Raw genomic sequence first — 26,231 nt, 5'->3', positions numbered from 1 at the left:
CATAATACTAGACAATATATTTTACAAATTTATTTGAAATACATGAATATACTGTGCAAAATCATAGGAGCAACATCATAGACATGTCAGGTGCTGAAATTTATTGTTGTGATTCTTAAACAGAAACACACTCTTTATTTAGTAACATTAAAAGCTATGTTGTAATGTTCACAGCAAAAGTAGCCATAAATCTAACATATTTCCTCTACTTTTAGATAGATGGAGGGGAAACAGTAAAGTGCAAATGTTGCACCTACAGTAAGTGCAAAGTTTGTCCCCACCATAAAAGATGTCTTATGGCAAAATAAAATCTTTAAAATATGCAGCATAGGAACACCCGTCCCCACCCCCCCACCCCGGCAAAAAAACAAAAACCTTTAAGAATAAAATGGTGACACCACAAAAGCACCATTCTTTTGGGATAATGCAAGTAATGGATTTAACCCTGGGCCTTACTCAACAGCCCCGGCAATTCTGCAATCCTTTTTATTCTTGCTGGGAAGAGATCACACCTCAAATAATTTATAAATGTGTTATCTTCCCAAAAAGATAACAATTTTGCTACATATAGTATACATATAGTATATACATTTCCTATCCACTTTGCCACACGTTCTGGTAACTTCTTGGCACTGGGCAAACGAGAAGTTCCTATATTATGTCAGAAAATCCCAGCTCCCAGATTTGTAGTTAATTACATAGTTTGTGCAATACATATTAATCAGCAATAAGAATCAATGTATAAACAGGTTACATATTTAAAATTCCCCTTTTTTGCATTTTTTCTTAAAAATAAACATTTACACAAAGCTCCTCTTCCTACTATTCTTTAGCACCACAGGATATCCATTTTCAAGCCTATTACACCTGATAGACATATATGTAGTTTGGAAGAAAAATAAGGCAATTTGGTTTTAAAATGCTGATAGTTTTTAGCTTTCTTAATGCTCTACTGTAATAAGCAAATTCTCATTCCTAACAACTCAATGCTGCCAGTATTTTATGGTCGCACCTTCACAACAAATCATGAATTCTTGATCATCAAGTCTTCTTCCACTATGTTTTTGTAGAAGAAATCCGATCTAATGTTATTGTGAACCCTGTAAAAATGAGAACCAGAAATTAAGATGGATACACAAAGCGTGACACTCAATTTGCACATGGAAGTATATTACCATGTGTATTACCTGCTTCAGCACAACCACACACAAAAAAACCCCCAAATGGCAACCCTGTTGGAAGAACTTTCAGGTGATCTTGTGCCAATATATTTAACCCAAAAGCATTGCATTGGATCCAGGTTCCTTTCCTACAACAGAAATATTTGGTCTAAAAGGGAACCTAAGGATCCAGCCCATAATAAATGCTTGCTACAACTGGTTTTCCTTAAAGCACCTATCTCAAAATGAGCGCTCCTTTATTCCTTTGCCCCTTTGCAAGGTGGTTTCAAAACCTGCCCAGAATGTAAAAGGCAGAGCCTTTCTATGGTCCTGTGTAGACTTCAGCTAGTTTATGGCTTCACCTTTTGTTTGCGGCTTCACCTATTGTTTAGGAATAATTTTCTCTTTGTTAGGTCTGGCTTCTATGGCTTAAGGAGGCAGTGCTGGCATCAATTTAATAAATTGATGGGGGGTGGGGATGACGGATGCACTGTCAAAAAGCTGAGTACTTGGTCAGTGCCAAAATACTGCTCTTTCAACAGAGCAATACAGTGGTGCCCCGCAAGACGAATGCCTCGCTAAACGAAAAACCCGCAAGACGAAAGGGTTTTCCGATTTTTAGCGGCTTCGCAAGACGAATTTCACTATGGGCTTGCTTCGCAAGACGAAAGCCCATAGGGAAATCTCCGGGGACAAGCTGTGAATGTCTGCCCCGTGCAAGGGGCGCTCTGCTTAAGAGCGCCCCTCGCGCGGGGCAGCAGGCTGCTATCCGCAGCTTGGAGAGCCCTGCGGGGAAGTCCTGCAGGGCTCCCCAAGCTGCGGATGTCTGCCCCGCGCAAGGGGCGCTCTGCTTAAGAGCGCCCCTCGTGCGGGGCAGCAGGCTGCTATCCACAGCTTGGAGAGCCCTGCGGGGAAGTCCTGCAGGGCTCCCCAAGCTGCGAATGTCTGCCCCGCGCGAGGGGCGCTCTGCTTAAGAGCGCCCCTCGTGCGGGGCAGCAGGCTGCTATCCTCAGCCTAGGCAGCCCTGGGGAACTCTTCTGAAGGCTGGCGGCGGGAGAAGGGCTTTTCTTCCCCCCGCCAGCCTTCAGAAGGCTGTTCTGAAGGCTGGCGGTGGGGAGAAAAGTCCTTCTCCCCCCGCCAGCCTTCAGAAGAGGTCCGGGGACAGACTGTCCCCGGACCTGGTCTGAAGGCGGTCTCCATAGGAACGCATTAATTGATTTTCAATGCATTCCTATGGGAAACTGTGCTTCGCAAGACGAAAAACTCGCAAACGGATTAATTTCGTCTTGCGAGGCACCACTGTATATGGTATATGGCCAGGGAAAGCAGGACTTTTTGAATGGTGATGATACACAGATTAGTTTTCTTAGACATTTGCTATAAGCAACTCTATGAGATTCTTGCCCCTACCTTTAGATGTTAACATCTACACGGGGAAATGCAAAAAAAGAGAGACCTTTTTACCCCCCCCTTTTGTGCATTATCATACAGTTATCATGAAAAGGGTAACTTTGAACATGGACAAATGAATTCCCTATGAAAGGAAAAGCCTGCTGGTAAACATGGGGTTACATTTCAAATTTCAAGGAGAATGTAGGGATGGGTGCCTGCAGTTCTGAAGTATTCTACGTGAATTCCCAAGCACCAAGATGTGCACTAAAATGTCAAAGTAGAGGAAAAACATACTGAATTTGTTCGTTTCCGTTTCCAGCAGTCGGGATTTAAACGTTTTTGTTCTTCAGCCAAGGCCTTGGCTTCTAATGTGTACATCCGCCTTTCTTCATTTTTCATTTTTTTCCACCTGTCACCAAGTATCACACTTATGGCTCTGCAGGAGAAATATTTAGGAAATAGTCAATGCAACAATCCAGCAGCACACGTAACATTTTCTAGTATCCATTTCCTTTCTGAGGATAGCACAGGATAAAAATTATATACAAGAAAACACTCAAGTGTTCACAGATAATGTCCTTGTTCAAGCTAAGTGCAATTGTTTATTATCCTGTGACACTGAATTAACTGAAACGCAGGAAGTCCTACATGATTTTGAAGATATTTGTAATTTGTCAAATTTGGAAAACTATTTTTCTGTAAGCATGGATGATGGTAGAGCAAAGCATTCAGCTCATTACAGGGCCTTAATATTCAAGACTTCTACATATGTAATTAATACCCATTATGCTTGCATCTCCATATTGCTGAATACAAATACATTTCAATTAGACATCTATTACCATAATTCACACAATAAAGTGTTTTATATTTATCCCACTTATCCTGACAACTAATCTTAAAAAAAATGGATGAAGTCAGTATGTGTCTGCAAGTTCACATTGGGCCAGCCCAAAGTTGCAGAGTTTGGAAGAGTATGTTTAGGCATATAAAGATGTGTCCAAAACATACTGCTTGTGGCTACTTTAATAACAGTATATAAGAAACCACTGATAAATAAATTCAACATTAATACAACCACCAGTTTTTTGTGTGTCTTGCTATACTTTTCCTTTGCTGCTATTCAGCGGTGCATACTCCCAGATAAGTGTCTGTAGGATTGCAGCCTAGAATACATAACATTTCTGCTATGCATGACAATAACACCACCTAGTATTGCAAACTCGGCCCTCCAGATGTTTTGGGACTACAACGCCCATCATCCCTGACCACTGGTCCTGTTAGCTAGGGATGATGGGAGTTGTAGTCCCAAAACATCTGGAGGGCCGAGTTTGCCTATGCCTGATTTATATAATGCATACTTTGAGACAAGCTTACAATGAAGCGTCTTGAGATCTGTCCCCTTTGTTTAAGCACCACTTTCCTAACTGAAAGCATGTGTTCCTCAATTTAAACGGGGATGGCTAACCTACGGCCCCAGTACAGCTGGACCACAACTCCCACCATCCCCAACTGTTGGCCATGCTGACTGGCTGATGGGAGTTAGAGTCCCAACAACAGCTGGATGACCAGAGGTTAGCCCTCCATTCATTGAAGAAAAGAAAGGGAAGAAGAGGTTTAGCAACCACATCTTTATACACGCCCCATAATCATGGAAGTATGTAGTTAAGTTAAAGGTACCCCTGTCCATACAGGCCAGTCGTGTCCGACTCTAGGGTTGTGCGCCCATCTCGCTTAAGAGGCCGGGGGCCAGCGCTGTCCGGAAACACTTCCGGGTCACGTGGCCAGCGTGACGAAGCTGCTCTGGTGAGCCAACACCAGCGCAGCACACGGAAACGCCGTATACCTTCCCGCTAGAAAGCGGTACCTATTTATCGACTTGCACTTAGGGGTGCTTTCGAACTGCTAGGTGGGCAGGAGCTGGGACCGAAAGACGGGAGCTCACCCCGCTGCGGGGATTCGAACCGCCGACCATAAGCCAAGCAACCATGTAGTTTTTGGCAATTATGCCACATGTCATAATTTTGTTCCCGCCTGCTTCCCATTCCATCCATCAAAAATGTTGGTAGTACTGTAATAGTGAATTATGTCAATGGCAGCATGCCATTACTCTCTGCTTTTTTTAGAGGAAACTTCTTTGTTTGTTAAACCACAGTTTCCAATGAGATGCAAACCGGGAAACTGTGTTTTAAGCTCGTCTACAAACCCACTGCTTGACCCTTGGTTGTACAAAGAACATTGCATCAAACCACATCAATATGCAAGTTTCCATTTTGGAATCATTTTCAAAGGCAATTTAGAAGGACCCCAATGAAAATAATATTTCGTTTATCAGGCCAGCAACCCACATCTGAACTCCCTGCACTTAAAATGTAAATCAGAAGCATACATACCTGTTATCTTTCCCTGGATACATCTGAGTATATTCTACTCTGTACTTTTTGGCAAAAAGCATGAAGGCATTCATTGGTCTTTTGCATTTGTTGGGAGAAGTGGCATTCACAGTACTTGCAGTCCCTGAGCTGTGGCTTTTGCTGGCTTTACTGTACAAAGAATTGGGTGAAATCTGTGATGACTGAGCAGGTCCACAGTTTGTACTGCATTCTGATCTTTCAAAGTCTTGGCTTCCTGATCCTCCACCAGATAAAGAAGCACGGCGCTGGCGAGCCATACTGCTTAGCACATAAACCGCAGAGGAATCCATCGGTGTAAAATCATAACTGAAAGGGAGAAATCCGTTTAAAAAATAAGTTGCGGGTTTTATTTTTCAAGTCTAGATTTACTCTCAAATAGTGGTGTGAGGTGAGAATATTCTCCGGAGAATAATCTCGAGAATGAGAATATTCTCCACAAACTGTAAATTCTAATGGAAGAACCAGTTTTACAACCCACATTTTAAAAATCTAGTAAATAACTTAAAACTCCCAAAAGAAGAAAACACAGCTTCTAACAAACTCGGTGAATTTTACACAGCCCTCAATTTCGTTCTATGATCAGATGATCAGTGTGGAACTGAAAGCTCTGTTACCAGTGGAGATGAAGATGGTGACTTATCCTCTTAAGATGTTTGAGGAGTCAATCTAAATTTATAAACATTTGACACTTGTTACTTAAAGCCTATTTTTTAAATAAATTTATTTCTTGTGACAATTTATCAGTTATAATTTAAATATGTTGTATGTTGCCTTACTTGTCTAAGCAGATAGCAATTTGCATTTCTGATGTTATGTCACTTGTCATTACTGATTGTGTTTTATTTTCTGGAAATAATAGCATTTATTTTAAACTTTATATTGATGTATTAGTGTTGCACTGAAAATACTGTACCATGTAGATATACTTATTAAATAACATACTCATGTAGCGGACCTGAGTTTTTTTATAGTCCCTTTACTTTAAAAGCTACATTTCATACATACACAACATAATTAGAATTCAAAGTTGATGGTAAATATACAGTTAGTGGCAGGCTTAGTAATTAACATGAGTCATTAACGCTGAATTTTCAATTTCATGTTTGGTGCAAAAAAAATGAATAAAAGTATCTGTACAGTTTTTGGTTGCCATCTGAACAAGTTTACCCATGAATAAACATGCATATTAACGAATCATAACATTTTCAATACATTAAAATTATATCATTTTCAATGCATTAAAATTACAGTGGTACCTTGGGTTACATACACTTCAGGTTACAGACTCCACTAACCCAGAAATAGTACCTCGGGTTAAGAACTTTGCTTCCGGATGAGAACAGAAATCGTGCTCCGGCGGCACGGTGGCAGCAGGAGGCCCCATTAGCTAAAGTGGTGCTTCAGGTTAAGAACAGACCTCCAGAACGAATTAAGTACTTAACCCGAGGTACCACTGTATATCATTTCAATGAATATTCTCCTATTTTAAATGAAAATTCTCTAATATTCACCTTAATCGAGAATATTCTCCAAAAAATTATTCTCAAGTATTTAACATCACAACTCTCAAATAACACCTAACAATGCTCCCATTTGCTGAATCTTGTTCTCCATCTCATTTAGTATATCAATTAGAGGTAAATTCATCTCTTATTCATGCCACACATTCTAACTGAAGACTTGAAACTGGTCGTTTTCTACCCCCTAGTGGAAGAAAACGGATAATTCTATAGATTTTTTATTGATACTACAGGTAAAGCTGATATACAGTCAACCATGAATAAAGAAAACAAAATGCTAAAATATAGTTCATGTGTCCAACATTTCCAAAAATAACATCCAATATTGCATTTAAACTGCATTCTAAAAGGTTTTTTTTAAAAAAACCAAAACCCTGCACAATCAGTTTTATTTAAGATTTCCATCATCTGCTACTTGTTCAAGGTACTGTAAGAAAAATAAATTCATAAAGTCTGAGAAACATAACTGACTGCTTTTTGTGTGTGTTTAAAATTTAAACTGGAATAGAAGGAACCAACAAATTGTTAGTAACACTTAAGAAAAGCATGGAGAAATGGTTAACTTGATACTTACACTATATTTATGTGTCTTTCTTTCACCAATCAGTGCTCAAGGTAGCAAAAAACAATTGAAATAAAATAAAATACTGTCCATTCTTAAGAGTTACCTTTTGAATGTATCAAACACACCCGAATCATCGAAATTAATGGCATCAGGGTGTCCTGGAGGTAGACAGGTATCTCCAATGTGCATTTCACAACATGGAATTCCATGCTGAACCACAGTCAGGCTCGGATAAAAAGATGACCAGCCTGAATGGAAAAAACTTTGAATTAGATAAATAGTCCAGCAACTCAGATTCTCTTTATTTAGAGTCCCAATAGCATGAAACACAATTCTATAGACATCTGCTCAGAAATAAGCCCCGCTGTGTTAAATGTGGCTTCCTCCTTAGCAAATGTATTTAGAATCCAAATGTCAAGAATATGAAGGCGATTTAAGCAATCAGACAAAGATCTGCTCTAACTAAGAGTGGAGAAGTGAGTTGGAGGAATGCTCTTGCACACATTCATCTGTTTTGCAGTCTCTCTTCCCTTCCACTGTTTCCCTCCCATTGTGAACACTGGGATAACAATTACTGAGAGAGATTTAGTTCAATTACTGACCTGGTCTCTTATCTCTCCAGAGTTTGGGAGCATGTTGTGGGATCAGGACAGCTTTTGATCCAAGCTGTTCCCCAACCCTCCCTGACACACCTTTGAACCAGTTTCAACATGCCCAATTCTGGGCTGGGTTAGGGCATCAAGAGGTTTCTGCGCCAGGGTGGGGGCGAAATCTGACACAAAATTTCTTTCTCTAGTGTGGCATCGAATCTCTAATGTCAGAGAGAGAGACCCAATATATCCTATGATCCCTGGGCATTGCACCCTTAGTGTTTCCAGGATTGCACCCTTAGTGTTCCCCTAGGTGTTTTACGATTAGAAATAAAACACATAAGTAACCTGCCCAAAGTGTCATGGAGTCACCACATATGTAGAGAAAGGGAAGAAAGAGGTTTTAGAATCTCAGTATTTCAGAACAGGAAAAAAATTGTTGTTCACATCATTTTTTTAATTGCTTATTTTAAACATATCCTACCACCAAAGGAGTGGATAATCTAACAGGACTTCACTTTCAGCAAGGAAAATATTGCACAATTAAGAGCTTACGGCTTTCCCTCTGCTCCATATCAATATCCAAAAAGTCATGGGTATCATGTTATCTAAAGTTAGTCATGTTTAACTCCTACTGAAATCAGTGAGGCAACTGAATAATGTCTGGGAGTAAATGCAAACAGCACTGTTTTCCAGGGAACTTGAGCACAATTGAGTTTAGTAGGATCAGGGGTTATTTGGTAAATAAAGCCCTTCCCAGAAGTTGAATGCTTTCATTTGTTCAAATAATATACAAGGGTAACAGTTGATTTTCAGTATCATGGAAGACATCAAACTTTTCCAGTACCCTAGGACCTGCTGTGCCTGCACATAAAGGAGTTCAGATGGCACAAACCAAACGAACGTCACAGCATAACATCATGGCAATCAAAATATTCACCATTGGGATGCTACATGAGTTTCATTGCAAGAGATAGCAAATGCTTTAATTTACACATAGGTATCTACCATGCTGGAACCTGCCAGAAGAGTTCCAGACCTCCTTCTCCAGCAGGTATTTGCATTTAACATAAGCCTGTTGGTCTATATTTATTTATATCCTGCCTTTTTTCCTGACAGGGACTCAAGGCAGCTAACATAAAAAATAAAATAAAAGCTAGAAACTTAGAAAAAGAAGTAATTAAAAAACAATCAAACACTTACATTTACATAGCTTTAATTTTAAAATCTGGTAAAACCATACAAATAATTATAATGAAAACAGTATGACACTGGCCCTTTCATTAAAATGTGACAGTTCCCAAAAGCCTGCTGGAACCAGGTTTTATTTTCCTCAGAAAAAAATTCTCTAGTACTAGAGGTGTTCCCTAAATGTACTAATGCTGGGAGGTCGAAAGAATTGAGGAGGATGTACATGGAAGTTTTAGAAGTTTTCTTCACAGACACAGAAGAGACTGCAGAGATGAAGAAGAAAGTTTTTGTCATGGTAATAGACAGGGTTTTTTAAAGCAGAGGTAGAAAGACTATGACAATAAGATGATGACTGGATTACCAGAATATACTGTACAGTGATGTTCTACATGCATTACAATAGTTATAATAATTTCTTACCTTTGTTTTTAACATAGAAAGGATGATCTAGTCTACACTCTACAGTAAGCAAGCCATCTGTCACTGTGCCAGGATCAAAAGTCAATTTTAGAACTGACTCGCCAAATGAAACACTTTCTTCATGTGATATCAACTTCAAACCATCAGAACCATATCCCTGTAGAACAGGCGAGCGTTGGTTATTCAAGGAACACGTGAGTCTACGGACATTGAAACTACTCTCATCCTAAAAGAACTAAGAGTGTGTAATTTATTTTGCAAAAACAGTCACTTTCTCCTTCCCACAATATTTCTGGCTCAGCCACTAACATTTATTTCACTTTAGTCACTAGATTTGTTTACTACATATATGATCAGCAACAATGGGCAAGACATGCCAGGCAGGAGTTCCTTCGTATGTAATCAGCCTAGTTTGCAGCAGCACTTCGAAAGAGGAAACTTTCCCTTTGGCACCATAGCTAAATAATTTAGCATCAGCTGCTTGTCTTGAGCAAGCTGCCATGGCTCCTGAATATGCAGCCAAGTAGCCAGCCATACCTTCCTACCCCTTCCTCACAGGCTAGCCTATTAAGATGTAAATGCTTTCCTTTGCTGCCTGTCTCTCTTTAAAGCATGCAACATTTAGAAATTAACTCAGGCAAACAGCTGATAAATTGCTGTGGTCATCACAAAAGAATATGAAAAGAAAAACTTACTTTGTAAGTACTCACTGAATCATCCATTTCATTTTTACAGGCTGTGGACCTAGCAAAATCTTCAGCATCCTCCCATTCCTTGTTGCGTCCTTTATGAAAGCATAAACGTGTTCCTAAAGTTTTATTAAAAAGAAAATTAGTGTCATCAAAATGGCAAACCCAGTTATTAAATCCTGCCATGTAATATATGGCATTTTACCTTTAAGGAAACAATGCCAAACAGTTGGAGGCCAGGAGTGGCACCATCCTAGATCGTCATCGTCTGACAGGGATGACATACAGAAAATTCCAGACTCTGATTCACTATTTGTCTGTTGAGAAAACAAAGCCACATAAAGGTTTTTAAATAAATATTTCTAGGTGGAGAATATGAATATTTTTCAGTTTCTTGCAAAACCAAGCTGCATGGGGTTTCTAATATTTCATTTAATCACTGCCATGTCTTTTCCCAAGTATTCTTAAATTTTACATCTTTTATATGACTCTTTGTAGCAACTACATTATGGAACAAATCTTTCACAAACCAAAGACCCAGTTCCATATTTAAGCATTCCTATGCTACTTTCCTCATTTCTGCCTGCCTGCCTGCCTGTCTGTCTGTCTCTCTCCCTCTCACAAACAAAGCTCACCCCAACTTAGTGTGTCCCCCTGATGCTAGACAGAAATGACATGTGCAACATGATTAAGGCAAACAGAAAACTGCAAAGACAGCTGTTCTCAAAAGTAAGCGATGCTAAAAATGTATGTTTTAAATTGGCCTAAGAATCAGAATACAATGTTCTGTATTGACAGTAGTAGAAATGAATAAGACAATGTTCCATGTGTTTTGATGTTTTGATTCACAGCTTCTCTCGTGTTTTAATCTACTTGCCAAGCATAAAATAGTGAACATCATAAAGCTTGGTCTTTTGTAGTTCATTCTGTACCTCCCTTGGATTGTGAGCTCTTCAAGCTATGTACGCTACCACAAAGATTGCTCCCAACACTAAACAAGTAAAAAATCTAAATGAACAGCTGGCAAATAAAGCTATTTCAATTTCTAAAAAGTTTAAATCTGGTCTTTAGCTAGTTCAATAAACAAAGCTTACCCTTTCATGTCTGACAGGTGTTTCATCAATGTGATGCTTAGGAAAACCAGAGTCACTCTGAGAAGATTCTGGTGGAGGACGTGCATAGGAATGTAAACTTTTGCTTGTAGCTATTAGATGAACAGGAGATGATCTAGGAAATAATTGTTAAATATATATATATAAGCAGATATTACTCAAGGAAGGAAAGAAGGAAAAGCATCACAGGTACACCAAGAGTAATTTATTGACAATTCTGAGATAGTAATGTCTTAGTTGCTTCTTTGAACAGACCAAAATCAGTGGTTCCTGAAAAAATAAAAATCTTTAAATGTGTTTGGCCAATAAATTATACTCTGTAACTTCGAGGTCTTTTCTCCCTTTGCATATTTGGCAATAGAACGTAATGCTGCTAACATTTCTATGATGTGCTTGGTTTCATCAACAAATACTGTGCTCAATTTTTTTACTATTTTTTACTATTATCACACCGCAGCCGTCTGCCCCGGTATTACGAAAACACATAGTTGGAAAAGAGGTTAACACAGCAAGTAGTCCAACCAATGCTCATTGCTACAAAGAAAGGAGGGCTGGGGAATAAACTTAGTAAGTTCCTTGAAGACCTCCTTATTCCAGGCTATAGCTGGGGGAAACAAGGGAGAATCAGCCCTTTTGCTACAGTGTTCTACATGTCAGGGCAGCCTAGAAGCTCCAACCTCCTACCACCCTTTCAGCTACAGAACAGTGACTGAGGGGCCCAAAGCGACAGCGAGCAACATTTTGGTTTATTTATATCATAAGCAGGTAGACTGGGTGTCACACAAATAGAAGGAGCAAAAAATAAATTAAAACAATAAACTGCTAAAGCAAGTAAAAGTGATAATTGTCAACAGCCTACTTTAAAAACAGGGACTCTGCAATTGCCATTAAATTTTTTGTTTCATGTTATTACATGTTTAGAAGAGTTGCTCTGCCTTTAGACAACCACCCATGCAAGGAGGTTCCAGTTGTAAAAGGGTAGTATCCCAGAGTTTAATGCAAAATAAAACTCTTTAAACAATATGAATAATGCTGCAAGCTACAAAATGGATAGAAATATAAGAAATGTGAATCTGCACCACACCTGTTATAAAAAGAGCACTGCATTAGAGGACTCTGTGGACTAGTAGCTATGTTTGCCAATTCTGTCAACCAGTTCACTCCATTCTCACAAGTATAAGCATTTTCTGAACTGCTGCTTGAGGTATGCTGGTTCCATGAAGGCCTTGAATATTCCTGATGCGAGACATCAGCACTCAGCTGGAAAAGTGCAGGTGGGGTAGAATCAGTGTGAACAGCCTGCAGTTCAGGAAGATCATCTGCAGAGAAGAGCACATGGTCTGATTGATTCCTACAGATTAGACCAGCACAACCTAAGGTCTACAGGTCAATTAAGGTTGATCTCCCTGACTATTATGATTTTGGGGGCCGACGAAGACGACAAATTACCTATTGTCCATGGCCATTTCCTACCTTCAAGGCCCATCACTGCACCATCACACCAAAATGGGAACATGAAAAGTCCTGAGCTGGATGGAAGGAGCCCACACTTCTAACTACACCAGAATTGTCTCGGTTTCTGGAAAGGCTTTTGCTGACGCAGTTTGGGATTTTGACACTCCTTATCCCATAGGCCAGGGATTATCAAATTATGCCGGCAGCATTGAAAATGGAGGGTGATGTATGTATGTTCTGAACTGTCCCATCTGAGTTTATGTTTAAACACAGGAGTCTCCAGAGCAAGCAACTTGGTATGTTTCTGGAGGATCCCTTCATAAAAACTACACTGAACACACAATATCAAGCAATGAAGAACTCAACCCAACATTTGTGCACCACCTCATATTTGCATGACTGGAGCAGATATTGACAGAGGTGGAGCTTCATGTGCAAGTTCCTCAAATAGGACAGATACTATATTGTTTAGAATATCTGGAATTGGCAATGCCCAGATTCTTTGCAACCAACCTTATCTTGGTATTTTCATCTAGTGAAAGGTATATTGTTGCCCTTTGGGAACAGTCTTCTCAAAAATGAGGAAATCATATGGCATCAGCAAAGAAGCAGAAGACATCCACCAATTGTGGCCAACTTCCAGCACATTCATGTTGCTATTATTACAGCATTCTCTGCAATTTCAAACTGACAATGCTCCTTCCCTCCATGGCAAACTGAAGGGAGTTTCCAAACGCATTTGTTTTTTGGCATAGAATCAAGTCATTCAAGGGAATGCAATAATAAGAATTCAGCAAGTTTGCCTAATTCCCTTGCATAGACCCAATATGCACTCTAGATCTTGGCCAAAGTATCTGGGCTAAATGAGTCCCACTCTCAACTCTACATATGATTGGATGGTACCCAATGAATGCTATATGAATCTCATTGTGTAACACAAATGCATACTCAAGTTTATTTTAAGAAAGCCAGAGTATTTACCAAGCTCCATGTGCTCATCACAAGATGCATATCCAGGAGAAGATGGGAGGTTCTCATTACACTTCAGTAATTCCAATGATTCATTCATCCTTGAAGTTCTCTTGTCCACCACTAACAGGAGTTTCTGCACTGCATTAGGCATCTGGTTAGTCTTAACTTCCCAAACCATGGTAGGATGCTTCAGATTATCTGACTTAAGCAGAATGAGAAAATTACATGCATTAAGTCACTTAGCTACAGTTACAACTGCATGAAGATGGGTTACCAAGATCTATCACCCCCAACTCTCTATAAAAAAATTTTGCCAATTAAAATGTCTCCAAGACTCATAGCTAACTCTTGCCTGACATTATTGTTATACATAGACTACACAATTCATCAAATGTAACATCTCAGCATGATTCTTTATACAACCTTGCTAACAATATGTTGCATTTATTGGTTAAAATGATGGAATGGCATATTTTATAGTAAGAGCTATTCTAACTAAAACAAAAAATTTTTTTCCTTCCAGTAGCACCTTAAAGACCAACTAAGTTAGTTCTTGGTATGAGCTTTCGTGTGCATGCACACTTCTTCAGATACACTGAAACAGAAGTTGCCAGATCCTTCTATATAGTGAGAAGGTGGGGAGGGGTATTACTCAGAAGGGTGGTGGGAATGGGTGATTGGCAGATAGCTGTGATGAGCCTGTTGACGACTCTTAACGACTGCAATAGGTCTTACAGGAAAAAGCAAGGGGTGAGAAATTCAGTGTATCTGAAGTGTATCTGAAGAAGTGTGCATGCACATGAAAGCTCACACCAAGAACTACCGTATTTTTTGCACCATAACACTCACTTTTTTCCTCCTAGAAAGTAAGGGGAAATGTCTGTGCGTGTTATGGAGGGAATGCCTACGGGTGGCATGCCTGCGGATTTTCCTCCTCTAAAAACTATGTGCGTGCTATGGTCGGGTGCGTGTTATAGAGCGAAAAATACGGTAACTTAGTTGGTCTTTAAGGTGCTACTGGAAGGAAAAAATTTTTTTGTTTTGACTATGGCAGACCAACACGGCTACCTATCTGTAACTATTCTAACTAAATTCAATTTCTCTGAATTTGAGGCAGAAAAAGGAATATTTTGCTTCTTTCACAGGTTGAAGAATCTTCATCAGTGTGGTAAAAACATCAGTGCTGGCTCGGTGCTGATAACACCAAGGTTGCTGGTTTGATCCCCATAAGGGACAGCTGCATATTCCTGCATTGCAGGGGGTTGGACTAGATGATCCTCAGGGTCCCTTCAAACTCTATAATTCTACTACTACAACCATCCTAACCATAGGGAATTGACCTACAATGGCTTCTAAACAGAGAACAAGGCTGGGGACATACATACAGACATATGAGCAACCTAATTGGAACTCTGAACTCCCAACTTTGTGATGGGCTACTGCAAAGAGGACAAAGTGGTGAGGATGTCAGAAACTACCAAACAGCCAGTCTTGCAACTGACATTTACCCTAAAATGCTTGAAAAGCGGGACTGAGCAAACAGTTCTTTTGTCATCCTCATTGATGCCAAAGATGGAAATGATGGAAGTTATTATTTGACATTCGGAAAACCAAGTACACCTTCCACTTCTAATAAAAAAAGATTGCAACACATTAGAAATACATAATGTTGCTACACAAAGCATCAGCTATGGTGTTGGCCTGTGGCCACAGCTGCCATAACCACGGCTGCCTTTATGGATGCTAGCTTGATCACTGAAAAAGACCAGAGTTTCAGCTGTGGTGAGTTAGGCTGCAAAAGAAGGCTGTAGTGGATGCTGCTTGGCCAACCATCCAGCATGCAGGATAGTATCTATTCAGCAAAATGATAATCCAGACACTTTTGTGCTCCGATGTTGACTTGAGGGGCAGAGGTTATTACACACTGGGAGATCTTCCTGTATGTCCGAGGAAGACACCTTCCATAAACCCCAGTGCTTCATCCCTGTTGGGAGTTGACAAGACTGGTCTGGCGAGGTGTATGAACCTCCTTTGGCATGTAAACTTACTACAGCAGAAGTAAAAAAGTTTACTGGCAAGCCAATGCAAGTTCCACAGTGGCCCTGTCATTCTCAGTCTTATAGAGAGGTGTGAGAAACAAGTCACAGAGGCAGCAGGCAGGGTATATACACATGAGAAAAGTGAGGGCTATATTAGAGGCCAAGAAGCAAGTCAATGGCTGATATCCAAGAATGAATAAAAGCAAGACTTGATGAAACCTGTTGTTTGAATTTCTTATTAACTGATGTCATTACTTTCTAATGTTGTTTTATGATTTCAAGGTAATGTATACTTAGTAGGATGTTTTATGCAGATAAAACTAAAATTTTATAGCAGTACTTAACATTCTCAGAAGGTAAAATTAAAATTATTTGGTTTTCCAATTTATGTGTTTTTTAATCAAATGTAGCTTTACCAAGCTAAATATTGTCCAATAACAAACATAATGGCAGATTTGAATTCCTCACACCCCAAAAAATTATTTTTAAGGCTGCTCACTGAAGAAATTTGCAAAAATCAAGTTTCACTCCCTAAAATCACACACCCTTCTAAAGCAACAACTTGTTACTCTGAGTAATAACAAAAGCCAGCCATAAGGTCTTTGCATATGTAAGATAACAATGGATAATTTACAAATTAAAACCAAGGCAGAACAGCAACAATCAAATATCATGTATAAACACTTTCCTTTATGCATCTTGAAATATAGAATCAGTCTGTAAACAGCAAGATTCAGCCATAATTTATACAAAAAACATCTGGAAGACAAAATTTGCAAACTTCAAGCTACTGAATAAACACACAACTTAAACTCATATCCCAACATCACTCCTAACAACAAAGTCAGCTGGTGAATGCTAATCACAGTCTAGCCAAAATGAGGCTTCTAAGAAATAGGGAACATGTGCAGGGGAATTCCAGGACTAGTTAAAAAGATAGATAGGAAAAAACCCTGGGGGGGGGCTTAAACACAGACCAATGAGGACGAGTGAGCATACTAATCCCAAGTGTTTTTTCAGGGAGGAGGAATCAAAAACTGAGGGAGAAGGGAAATGGAATGGTGTGTCCTAGAAGAGGACATGGCTGGCTAGAATCTGAGCAGGAGCACTCCATACTGCAACATTTTGTTTCAGGTCTCACTAGCATATTGTTTTGCCGTTCAGAGAAAGAAAGCCAACTCCTGTAGTAAGCCAAAGAGCCAAATTGAGTCCCTGCAGGAACTGCATCTTGTCCCCCTCTGCTTCGTGATTCAAAATTTGCCCACAGAAATTATCCACAAGGAAAAGATTTTTTTAAGTAAAAATAGAGCTATTCCACTCATTCTTACAGAATTCCATAGTGCAGTCATTTGCTGCCTAAAATGAGGATTGAAGGGTCACTTAATGTCAGCTGACTGATAAGTGGGCAACCCCACCCATCTATCAAAATGGTCCGTGGAAGGGGCTCAAGAGCCACATACTGGCTGGATATAGAGCCAAGCTCTCCACTAGTCAGTAATCAGAGTAGACTGCTCAAAAAGCAATATACAGGTGTGCGCAGATCTACAGAGGAAACTGAACTCATCCACTAGAGAAAAACAATGCCAGCTTTCACACATAGGAATCAATTTTGAGACAAAAAATGCAAATAAGGCATACAAATAGGACCCCCCCCATGCTGTTTTCATCCTTAATAATTTGTAAGTCATTATATAAACACCCAGATGGCTTTTCCATCATTGTCCTAAGAATCTTTTTAAAAAGAATTAACGATTGAATATTGTTTCTTTAATTTGAAGAAAATGATATTCACATGCCAGTACACAATATGAAATTGGGCAAGATTACAGTGTAGAAAGATGTTGCTGACCACACACTATAAGAAAGCCTTCCCAAAGAAGATCTGCATGGCTACTTCCCTGAAGGCATTCTGCCAACAAATAGAAACTTTTAATATTTTAAAACCTTTAACCTGCAGATGAGTTCACAACCTCTGTTGTGCAGTTAGCTAGCAGATGAGATTACCATCTGATGCAATATTACTTGCCATTGCAGTTCTTATCATAAACTTGTATTTTACATTTCTATTCACCTTAAGATATCCACTGTATTTTTAAAACTTTTGCATTGCATTTCAGGTAGGTTTTGGCAGTGTTCAATTCATTCAACATTATAAACAAACAACAGATGCACTCTTAAGATTGCTTCACATGTTCCTATTGGACACTCGTGTGAATGATGCATGCTTAAAATCATAACAGGCAAGGAAATCAAGTATCCCGCTGTCAAAGATACCTTTACATGTCTCAGTGAGCTAGCCACAGGACAGCGCTTCCTGTAACATGCACACATCTTTATTTTAAAGAAGAAGGAAAAACCACCACCACCAAGCTTTCTCCTGTCTCACTTTATTCACCAGCAACCATCAAAGCTGCACAAGGCAAGTCACAGAAAGAAAGATTCTTCTGGGTGGATTCAGTGTTCCCTCCCTGCCCCCAAAAAAGGTCAAAGGGGGGAAGAAAGGGGGGCAGTGCAGAAACAATGGTATCTTCACAGCTAGAGACAACAGTAGCCACCAGTGACCCTCTGGTCCTCCCTACAGCCATGCTTGCCCTAGTGCACCCCCTCTGGCTGCTATTTGGCTTGCCATCTTCACGCAGCTCAAAGTTAAAGGAGGGTGAGGAAGATTATCAAGGGTCTAGAAACCAAGCCTTATGAGGAACAGTTGAGGGGGTTGGGTATGTCTAGTCTGGTGATAAGGACTTGGGAGAGGAGACATGACAGCAATCTTCAAACACCTAAGGGGCTGTCACATGGAAGATGGAGCAACCTTAATTTCTCTTGCTCCAAAGGGTAGAACCCAAAACAATGGCTCCAAGTTACAGGAAAGGAAATCCTGACTAAACATCAGGAGGAACTTTCTGACAGTGGAACCGTCTCCCTCGTGAGGTTTTGGACTCTCCTTCCTTGAATAGTGTTATTATTATTATTATTATTAAATTTGAATACCACTCTTCATCTACAGATCTCAGGATGCTTCACGACACAAACACACAATGTTTTTTTTAATTAAAAAAAAACAGGTTCTGAAGTAAAGGATGGCTGGCCCTCTGTCACGGAGAGGGTTTAGTCGCGATTCTTGCATTTGCAGTCTGTTCTACGCCTCTACGAAACATGCACAGTTTGCACAAGGGAGGAGAGAGAGAGACGCTGGATACAGCTGTGCGGTTGCTTAATCGACGCTACTTCCCGCTGTTATACAAGCCGAGAAAGTGGAAGAGGGCGGCCAGCCCTGATCCAGCCAACTCCTCCTGCTGCGCTTCTGTCACTGTCAGCTCCGCCCCTCCCCCCCCCACCCGCGCAGCGTCTCGGGATCTGCGCAAAACAAGAACAGGAGGCGGGGGGTGGGGAGGACTCTCGCGCGCCGCCCGTTCGCCAAGTATCTGTCACGCGCCTCGCGAGAGGGGAGGGAGGCGGTTGCGAGTCACGCGCGAGAGCACGAGCCGCGGGCCGCCGATTGGTCCCTTTAACAGAGCGCCGAAAACAGGGCGGAGCCTCGCCAGCGGCCCGAGCGCCTCTCCCTCCGCCCCTCTCTGGTCACGTGGACCATTGCCTGGAAGAGGAGCGCTTCTCTTCCCCCCCCCCCACCCCGCTCCTTGTTTATAAACTTTTTTCTCGCAGGACACGGCGCATGCGCCCAAAGGCCCCATTCATTCAGAAGTGCGTAACAACAGGACGAGGCTTCGGGTGGGGGCGGGGAAAGGGGCCCGCGCCCCACAGCTGAGGGGAGAAACGCTCTCGGGCGTCGAGATAAGGGCCCGTTCCCCTCAGCTGGCCAAATCAACAAGCGGGTCTCTTCCCGCAGGGCGAGGCGGAGGGGACAAAAAAAAGAGAAACAGAAGTGGGGGGGGATCTCCTCAGGTCTAACGCCCCCCTCGCCTGTGGCAGCTTGCCCGTTGCCGTATTGGCGGGAGTCTGCCCCCCATGGGGCGTCGCGCCCGTCTTCTTCCTCCCCTCCTTTTCTCCTCAGCCGTTTTTCGGTACCTCACAAAGTGACCGCCAACAAAAAGCTTCCCCTCTGCCCGCCACACCTCGACGGCCCTCAGGCGAGAAAGAAAAGCCTTCAGAACAACTCGTTCCCTGACTGTCCGTCCGCTTCCCTTCCTGACCGCCCCTCACGCTCGCTCCAAAACTTCTCGCTACTTACCAAACCCGTCGCCATTACAGGACTCCCTTCAGCTTTCTCTTTCCCCGCCCTCTCTCTTTCTCTCTCTCTCTCGGGAAAGCCCCGCCCGCCTTTCTATGGACTTTGGGCTCCCAATGGCTCCGGCGGACGCCCATCAAATGCCTCTTTCTGCTCATTGGATCTTGCGAATGCCTGTCAGGTTTCCTCCGTGGAAAACAGACTTGTTTTGATGTCCTTCCGCGCCTTCGGTTGGACGGGAGGCCCTGCCAGTCATCCCGAACGCAGAGTCGTAAATAAGTGTTGGCCAGCCTCCCGAGCCGCAGAGGACAGTGGGATTTGTTGTTTCTCTTCTCCTTATAAGCTAGCTAAGCGCAGGGCTGATGAACACCATTTCCCAGAAGGCTCTCGGTCGTTGGTAAACAAGACTCTTAGGGACACGTGTATTTGTTCAACCAGCATATTGTGGCCCTGTAGGGACCCTTCAAGTCAAACACAGTAGCAAGGAGGAGCGCTCCTGTTCTCCGTGGAGAAGGGACGCGGATGGAAAGAGAGATGGTTCAATGCAGATAATACCACTCAAAAAAAGCCCAATCACGTTCGAGTTTCCCCTGACCTCCAGGCAATTGAGAGCAAGTCATTACTCTATATGTGCATGCTTAGGAAGTCTTACTGAATGAAATAATCATAATATTATGTAGTTTATAACTATGCAAATAAATAAACTTTTTTTTAAAAAAGAGAGATTGACCCAGAATGAGGAGCTGGTATTTTAGATGGGGTTTGGGCCCACCCTAAACCATATAACCAAACCACTGGAAGACTGTTTTCCAATCTGTTTCGATTATTTAAGGCCAAAGTGTTTTATGCAGAATGCTCCATTTCTCTCAACAGAGTAGCATTTGAAGCAGCATATGTTTTGGGGTGGTCATACTGCTTTTTTCAAAATAGGTGCATGACCCATAGTTTCACACTAAAATCTTGTATCTTTTCTAAGTTCTGGGGTCTATTTTTGTGCTATAGCACAGATGGCAATAATACAGTACAGGAATATCGGGGGACACCTATTAAACCAGAACAATGTATCCAGTATGAACCCATCTTTAATGCACCATCAGTGCATGTTGCAGAATACACATACCAAAAACCACCAGTCCAGAGGGGGCCCTAAATTTCAAGAGAAGAAATCTTAGAAGGAAGTTGAAAAGGAGAGTCAGGAGAATTAAATCACTCCAGCATGCTTGAAGGTTATTTTTAAGCACATAATAGAAATTAAAATGTAAACAGCAGCTTAGGGAAGTTACAAACAAGCCCAAGCATATGCCAGCATCATTGATGAGCACTAAAGGAAAGCTATAAAAAGGAGAGAGTGTTTTGGCTGTGAGTCCTGGAAGACCTGTTCCCTGCCTTGCAGGGCTTTTTTCAACCTGGCTTGGGAGCCTGGCTGAGAACTACCATTGGCAGGACTGGCAGCAACAGCAGCAGATATGTTCTATGCTTACGATAATATTTATTTCTCTTACTAATTGTGCTGTTTTAAATGGACATTTTATATTATACTTCCTTTTGTAATGTTTTCTTTTGAATTGTTTGAGATACTTTTTTTAAACTTTACTAGTTAAATGTGCATTCTGTAGTTGATATATGAATGACATGAGAAGACAATCTATTCATTTGTATCATTATTCCTATGATCTTTGTTTATAAAAGTTATATAAAAATAAAATATATATTTTTATTTTATTGTTTATAAAATAAAAAGTTACTATACACACACATATAAACAGGGTGCATTAACTGTCAACAGGAACCACCAACACAGATTCAATCTTGTGGGCCTTTACCATATTACTTGGCTGGGAATGAGGACAATGATCAGATGCAAATGATCCACATGACTGGCCCCTGCTCACTTGGCTGCAATACACAGAGAGCTACTTCAGCAACATGGCATATTGTCACAAAAATGGTCATCCATGTCCCTGAGGCAACGTGAGAAGGTGCCCTGACTGACATACTAATTTGGGAGTTAAGAACAGTCATTAGGCTCTCTTACAGGTTGAACTGGAACAGATGTTAGTATTTGGTTTCTACAGCTAACTTGTTGCAAGGTATCTAAAATACAAGAAATATTTCAAACACAGCTGTGGTTGATGTTCCTTATCACCCTTTAAAATTTCACTGGCATTAGTAAGGCTCATTCCATATGGGCTCTCGGGAAGTTTCAGAATGGAAGACACCAATTCAAACATTCTTACTCAAATCATGCCCAGCAGAGGGAGTGCAAGTGTCTTCTTCATATATAAATTCAACAACAATGTGAATAAACGTCATACGAACCATGCTCTTTGCTTCACAAAAGATCCAGGGCTGCTGCTACGCAGATGTATGAAATGTTTGAACTGATCTGATAATGCAATCCACAGACTCATGACAAATATTCTATATTCAAAATTATTTATTAATTTTGTACATTGTAAATCTCCACAATTCGTCGGTACCATAAAAAAGAGGCATCAATAAAAAGACAGAATACTAACATTCAGGAAAGGGGAGTGCCACACAAACGTCTTTAAGGGAAATTAAGAATATTTCCTTGTTGTTGTTGTTTTTAAAACTCTGCTCTATCCAAAAGGTGCAGGGCAGAGCGTTATTTTCCATATTCTAAAAGTATTCCAAACAGACACACACGTATCAAAAGCAGTAACTCCTAAAACCAATTAAGTTCAAAATACAGCTGTTATTTCCTCTATATGCTCCTGGATGGCTAATTTAACACAGGCCTCTAAACATCATCCCTTGTGATGCTGTTGGAGTATATTCTTGTTTTAGGCTTTAGCTAGTTTCTCTAGGAAGAAGTGGCACAATTTTACAGCAGTGACATTTGTACACAGGAAGATACCTACTGTATTAAACTATTGGTCCCCCTAGTTCAGTATGAGATACAGTAGCAGCAGCTTTCTAAAGCTTCAGGCAGAGATAGCATTCTTCTACACCAAATCCTTTTTTCAAACTGGGGGTGCCAGCAACTGAACCGTCTTCATGCAATGCATGTGCTCAAACCATTTTACTTAAATCTTCATCATTTGGAATATTTAAACTCTTAGCCCTATGCGTGTGTGCCACCATCTCACATTTCAATGAATCTCATAGCTTTTCAATGAAGTCAACTCCAACCCACGTGATCTTTAATCCCAGATTTTGAGGTGTAACAACTGTGCAGTTTTTGGCCTATGAGGGCAGATACTATACCAACATTACATAAAACAGGAGGCTTCCAGGTGGTCTTGGGAGTGTGCTAGACACAGCTGGGGTCATAGGAGCCAACTCCTGGGGCCTGAGATCCCTTCGCCCCCCTCAATAAAATATTTGAGGGGGTGCCCCCCCAAAATTGATGGGTATTGCCATTCAAATGGTGTGTGTGTGCCGTGTCTTGTGATTGATTATGCAGGGAGGGGCTTAACTGCCCCCCCCCAAATATTTTATTCAAGTTGGCACCCCTGGCTGGGGAAATGTACAATCCAAACATGCTGGGTGTACACACTTCCATGTATGTGTGCATGGGAATCTTACTTTTAAAAAGACAAACAAGTGTTCTTTTTTTACATATAGAAGTCTATTTGGGATACAAAACTACAAACATATCATGATGTGACGTTCCCTTTCCACATAAATTTAAGATGTCCCTGGTCAAAGGACAATTGTGTGGCTCCCCCCCCCCTCACATTTCCCAAGGTGCATTTATGTATTCATTTATCACAACAACATCTTGTGATAATTTCTTCATGGCTTATCTAGAAATGTAACTCTTTTTCCTGGATGAAGACTCAACTTCTGCACTATACTGGCCATACCAAGAAAAGAGCTGGAAGATAGGAAGCATGCACAATGGCAAGCCAAGGCAGGCCTGATTCTGTCTATGCCATAACAAAGGTCCACGGGCAACCCCACTGCTGAGAAAGGCTGTCACAAAGCCCCACTGCCTAGGCTACTTTGGGTACCCATATTCCAAACCATAGCATGCAACATCCTTAGCGAGATATGCTACTCTACATTCCCAGCTGAACTATTCACATTGTTGACCTCAGTACAAATAACCAGCCGCCAGGCAGATGGCCACACATACAGTCTGTGCTTGTGGAGCTCTCCCAAGAGTCGATCATCACTCCCAGCTCTGACAGCATTGGAAGGTGGGTGGGAAGAGGCACTTCCCTAGGCCCCGCCTAACAAACCATTGATATTCTCAAAGCTGACAGTAGTGATCATCTACTAACACACACAGCACAAAAAGACAGGGACTAGCTGCTGGGACCTTCCCCCCCCCCCGCAAACTACCCTCCCCCTGCAAAAAACCTAGTCTTTTGTACTCATGATAGGATAGTTCTGTACACGTAAACCTGTTTCCCCTTACAGATGGCTGTCCTATTTAATGTGTGATCATGCCTTGCTAAGGGATAGGACCAAGTAAGATCCTGGTGGCTTAATTTTTAAATCTACACACTACCAGAAGCAAACCAGCTTTCAGTGAGTGGAAGTGTGCATTGTGCATTGCAGCCCTAATATTCATTGCAGGAGGTGGAGGAATTCTACAGAAATCTTAATGGTGCATAGTGCGGTTCGTGAAATGTTGAATCTAGTGTCCAATACTTACAGTGTTTGTGTATGTCTAGGATATTTCAAAGGTACAGAAGTGACACTGGTGTTTCTTTAGGCTTTGAGTGGAACTCACTATCGCATAGGTAATTCATAATCCCCCCCCCAAAGACCCCCACTGAACTAATGCATAATATTTAAGACTAATCAGTTAGAAACATAAAAGTTGTTGGTCAAGATCCAAAGAACTACGGCAGGTGTGATTTTGTTTTACTTTGAAGAACGAACTTGCCACACTCTACGGCTTTTGAAAGTCCCTTTTTTGGTAATACTGACGACTTCTTTTCAAGAAACATGCTCCCTTCTGCATATGAAACTAGTAGTGTAGTTCTTTGCATCCAGGCCACGGAGTTTACTTTGTGATGTTTCTTCCTAGTATACAACACAACCACTTTTTCAAATCAAAGAAAAAAGGAGCTTTATCGGGAAGATTATGTAAAAAGTTGACACTTGGTCATTTATATCACAACATATGATATAAATTATGTAACACTGATAATATTGTTGTATAATATCTGCCTTGTACATTTCTTTTTTCCTTTGTACCAATCACTAGCTGTTCCATATACTGTTACACGAACGTACATATGCACTGCAAGGTTAATACTCTCTCTCCAGCCCCAAATGGAAGAAATCACTGTGTGCCAGCCTTGTATTTAAGCACTAGCCTGGTAGCCATAGGTGACAATGAATTCTGTGTGATTGAGTGCATGGAAATCTATGCTAACAAGCAAGTGGTCTCCAACACGGAAACGCTGGAGGAGCGACAGAGCTCATCATCCCTCTTTTGTTAGTTAAACACTTTGTAAGCTTATTTACAAGGCTGGTTAAAACAGTATTCTATGTTGAAGGCAGAGTGATAGCCTTTTTTCCAAGGAAGACAACACTTTTTAAAAACTGGTACTCTTTTTCTTCGTGGTTATTTTGAATCAAACTGGCTAGATTGACTGTAGCAGGCAAAAATTAGACCTAGCTACAGTGTTAGACCTTTGCCCTTGCAGACCATTCCATACATTTTTTGTGGCCCTGTTCCATGAGTTCCTTGAACCACTCCATTCACTGAAAACCAGCACATCCCTGGACAGCACATCTAATCTGGACAGCATGACCAGATTAGATCTGGCTTTAGCTGCAGTGGCCTAAGGCACCATTTACATTATTTCAGCTAAAACCAGTTTATAGGGTAGGAACTGTCCAAGCCCACTGAATCTGAAACAAGGGGGAATCTTTTCACAAAAGTAAACATATTGTGTGTTGTTGTTTTTTTAAAAGGGAATAAAAAAACCCATGTGGAATAAGGACACCCCAAATCCAGGTAATTCAGTTTAACTGAGGATCTTTCTTGTGACACTGCAATCCTTGCAACTAATCCCAGATTATACCAGGATTAAAACTGCTTTGAAGACTATGTTTTATGCAAATTATATACAAGATTATGACCATTGCCTATGCAAAGTTACTTTTCCTTAAATCAAAATTAATTTTTTTCAGTGAAGATCCAGCTCAAGTCTAAATAATCAATACCACATATATAAATCAAGTGCAACTAAAAACAGATGCATTACATAAATCTTCCACATCTTGTAAGGTGTTACAGTATCTTTCATACATACCTAAATGAAATCTGACATCTTTTTATAAAATCAAGTGGACTTTAAAAACAAAAATACAAAGCTAATCTCAGACCTAGCTCATAAAACTGATCATGAATACAAAGCCATGGTTTGCTGTTTGGAAGGCTTCTGGTAACTGCTTTTATAAATACCACCTTAAATAAAGCCCGTTCAAAGAGCCAACCAGCCAAATATATAGCCTTCTATACTAGATACTTGTGAACACTAGTGCACTAACGTTTTCAATATACCACATTTATCTGACATATGGACGAAACCCTGAC

The 26,231-nt window shown here is 40.8% G+C and overlaps 2 protein-coding genes across 4 annotated transcripts in view; one reads left to right on the top strand and one right to left on the bottom strand.

Annotated features, from left to right (window-relative positions):
- COG5 (component of oligomeric golgi complex 5) overlaps window positions 1-9,376 on the top strand; it is a 178,509-nt gene extending 169,133 nt beyond the window's left edge. The window contains exon 23 of one of the 2 annotated variants that reach the window (XM_053406133.1): window positions 9,270-9,376. The gene's annotated coding sequence lies outside the window, so the exon portion shown is untranslated. Of the gene's footprint in view, window positions 1-4,707; window positions 4,953-9,269 lie in introns of those variants that run through there. The other variant, XM_053406135.1, reaches the window with a different exon arrangement.
- HBP1 (HMG-box transcription factor 1) lies at window positions 16-19,814 on the bottom strand. 2 transcript variants are annotated; one of them, XM_053406164.1, is made up of 11 exons: window positions 19,706-19,814; window positions 13,490-13,682; window positions 12,138-12,372; window positions 11,036-11,168; window positions 10,147-10,258; window positions 9,948-10,060; window positions 9,253-9,409; window positions 7,155-7,299; window positions 4,946-5,272; window positions 2,847-2,988; window positions 16-1,100 (listed from the first exon to the last, which is right to left on the bottom strand). In XM_053406164.1, the coding sequence occupies exons 1-11, from the start codon at window positions 19,718-19,720 to the stop codon at window positions 1,089-1,091; spliced, it is 1,584 nt and encodes a 527-aa protein (XP_053262139.1). In that variant the 5' UTR covers window positions 19,721-19,814; the 3' UTR covers window positions 16-1,088. The 2 variants fall into 2 exon arrangements, with proteins under 2 accessions (XP_053262139.1, XP_053262140.1); XM_053406165.1 differs by having other exon boundaries at window positions 13,490-13,678; window positions 19,706-19,793.
- Between the last annotated feature and the right edge of the window lie 6,417 nt (window positions 19,815-26,231).

Source organism: Podarcis raffonei, chromosome 10 (genome assembly GCF_027172205.1).
Source record: "Podarcis raffonei isolate rPodRaf1 chromosome 10, rPodRaf1.pri, whole genome shotgun sequence".
Classification (NCBI taxonomy): domain Eukaryota; kingdom Metazoa; phylum Chordata; class Lepidosauria; order Squamata; family Lacertidae; genus Podarcis; species Podarcis raffonei.
The sequence above is the reverse complement of the archived record's forward strand: the minus strand, read 5'-3'. Positions and strand labels throughout refer to the sequence as shown.

What these genes read in the sequence shown, in the direction of transcription:
- HBP1 (XM_053406164.1), bottom strand. An exon ending in CAGTGCTCTTTTTATAACAG is followed by an intron (nt 11,169 to 12,137) that starts GTGTGGTGCAGA and finishes ATTATTTCCTAG; the next exon opens with ATCATCTCCTGTTCATCTAA. An exon ending in TTTCTATGTTAAAAACAAAG is followed by an intron (nt 7,300 to 9,252) that starts GTAAGAAATTAT and finishes TTTTCCATTCAG; the next exon opens with GCTGGTCATCTTTTTATCCG.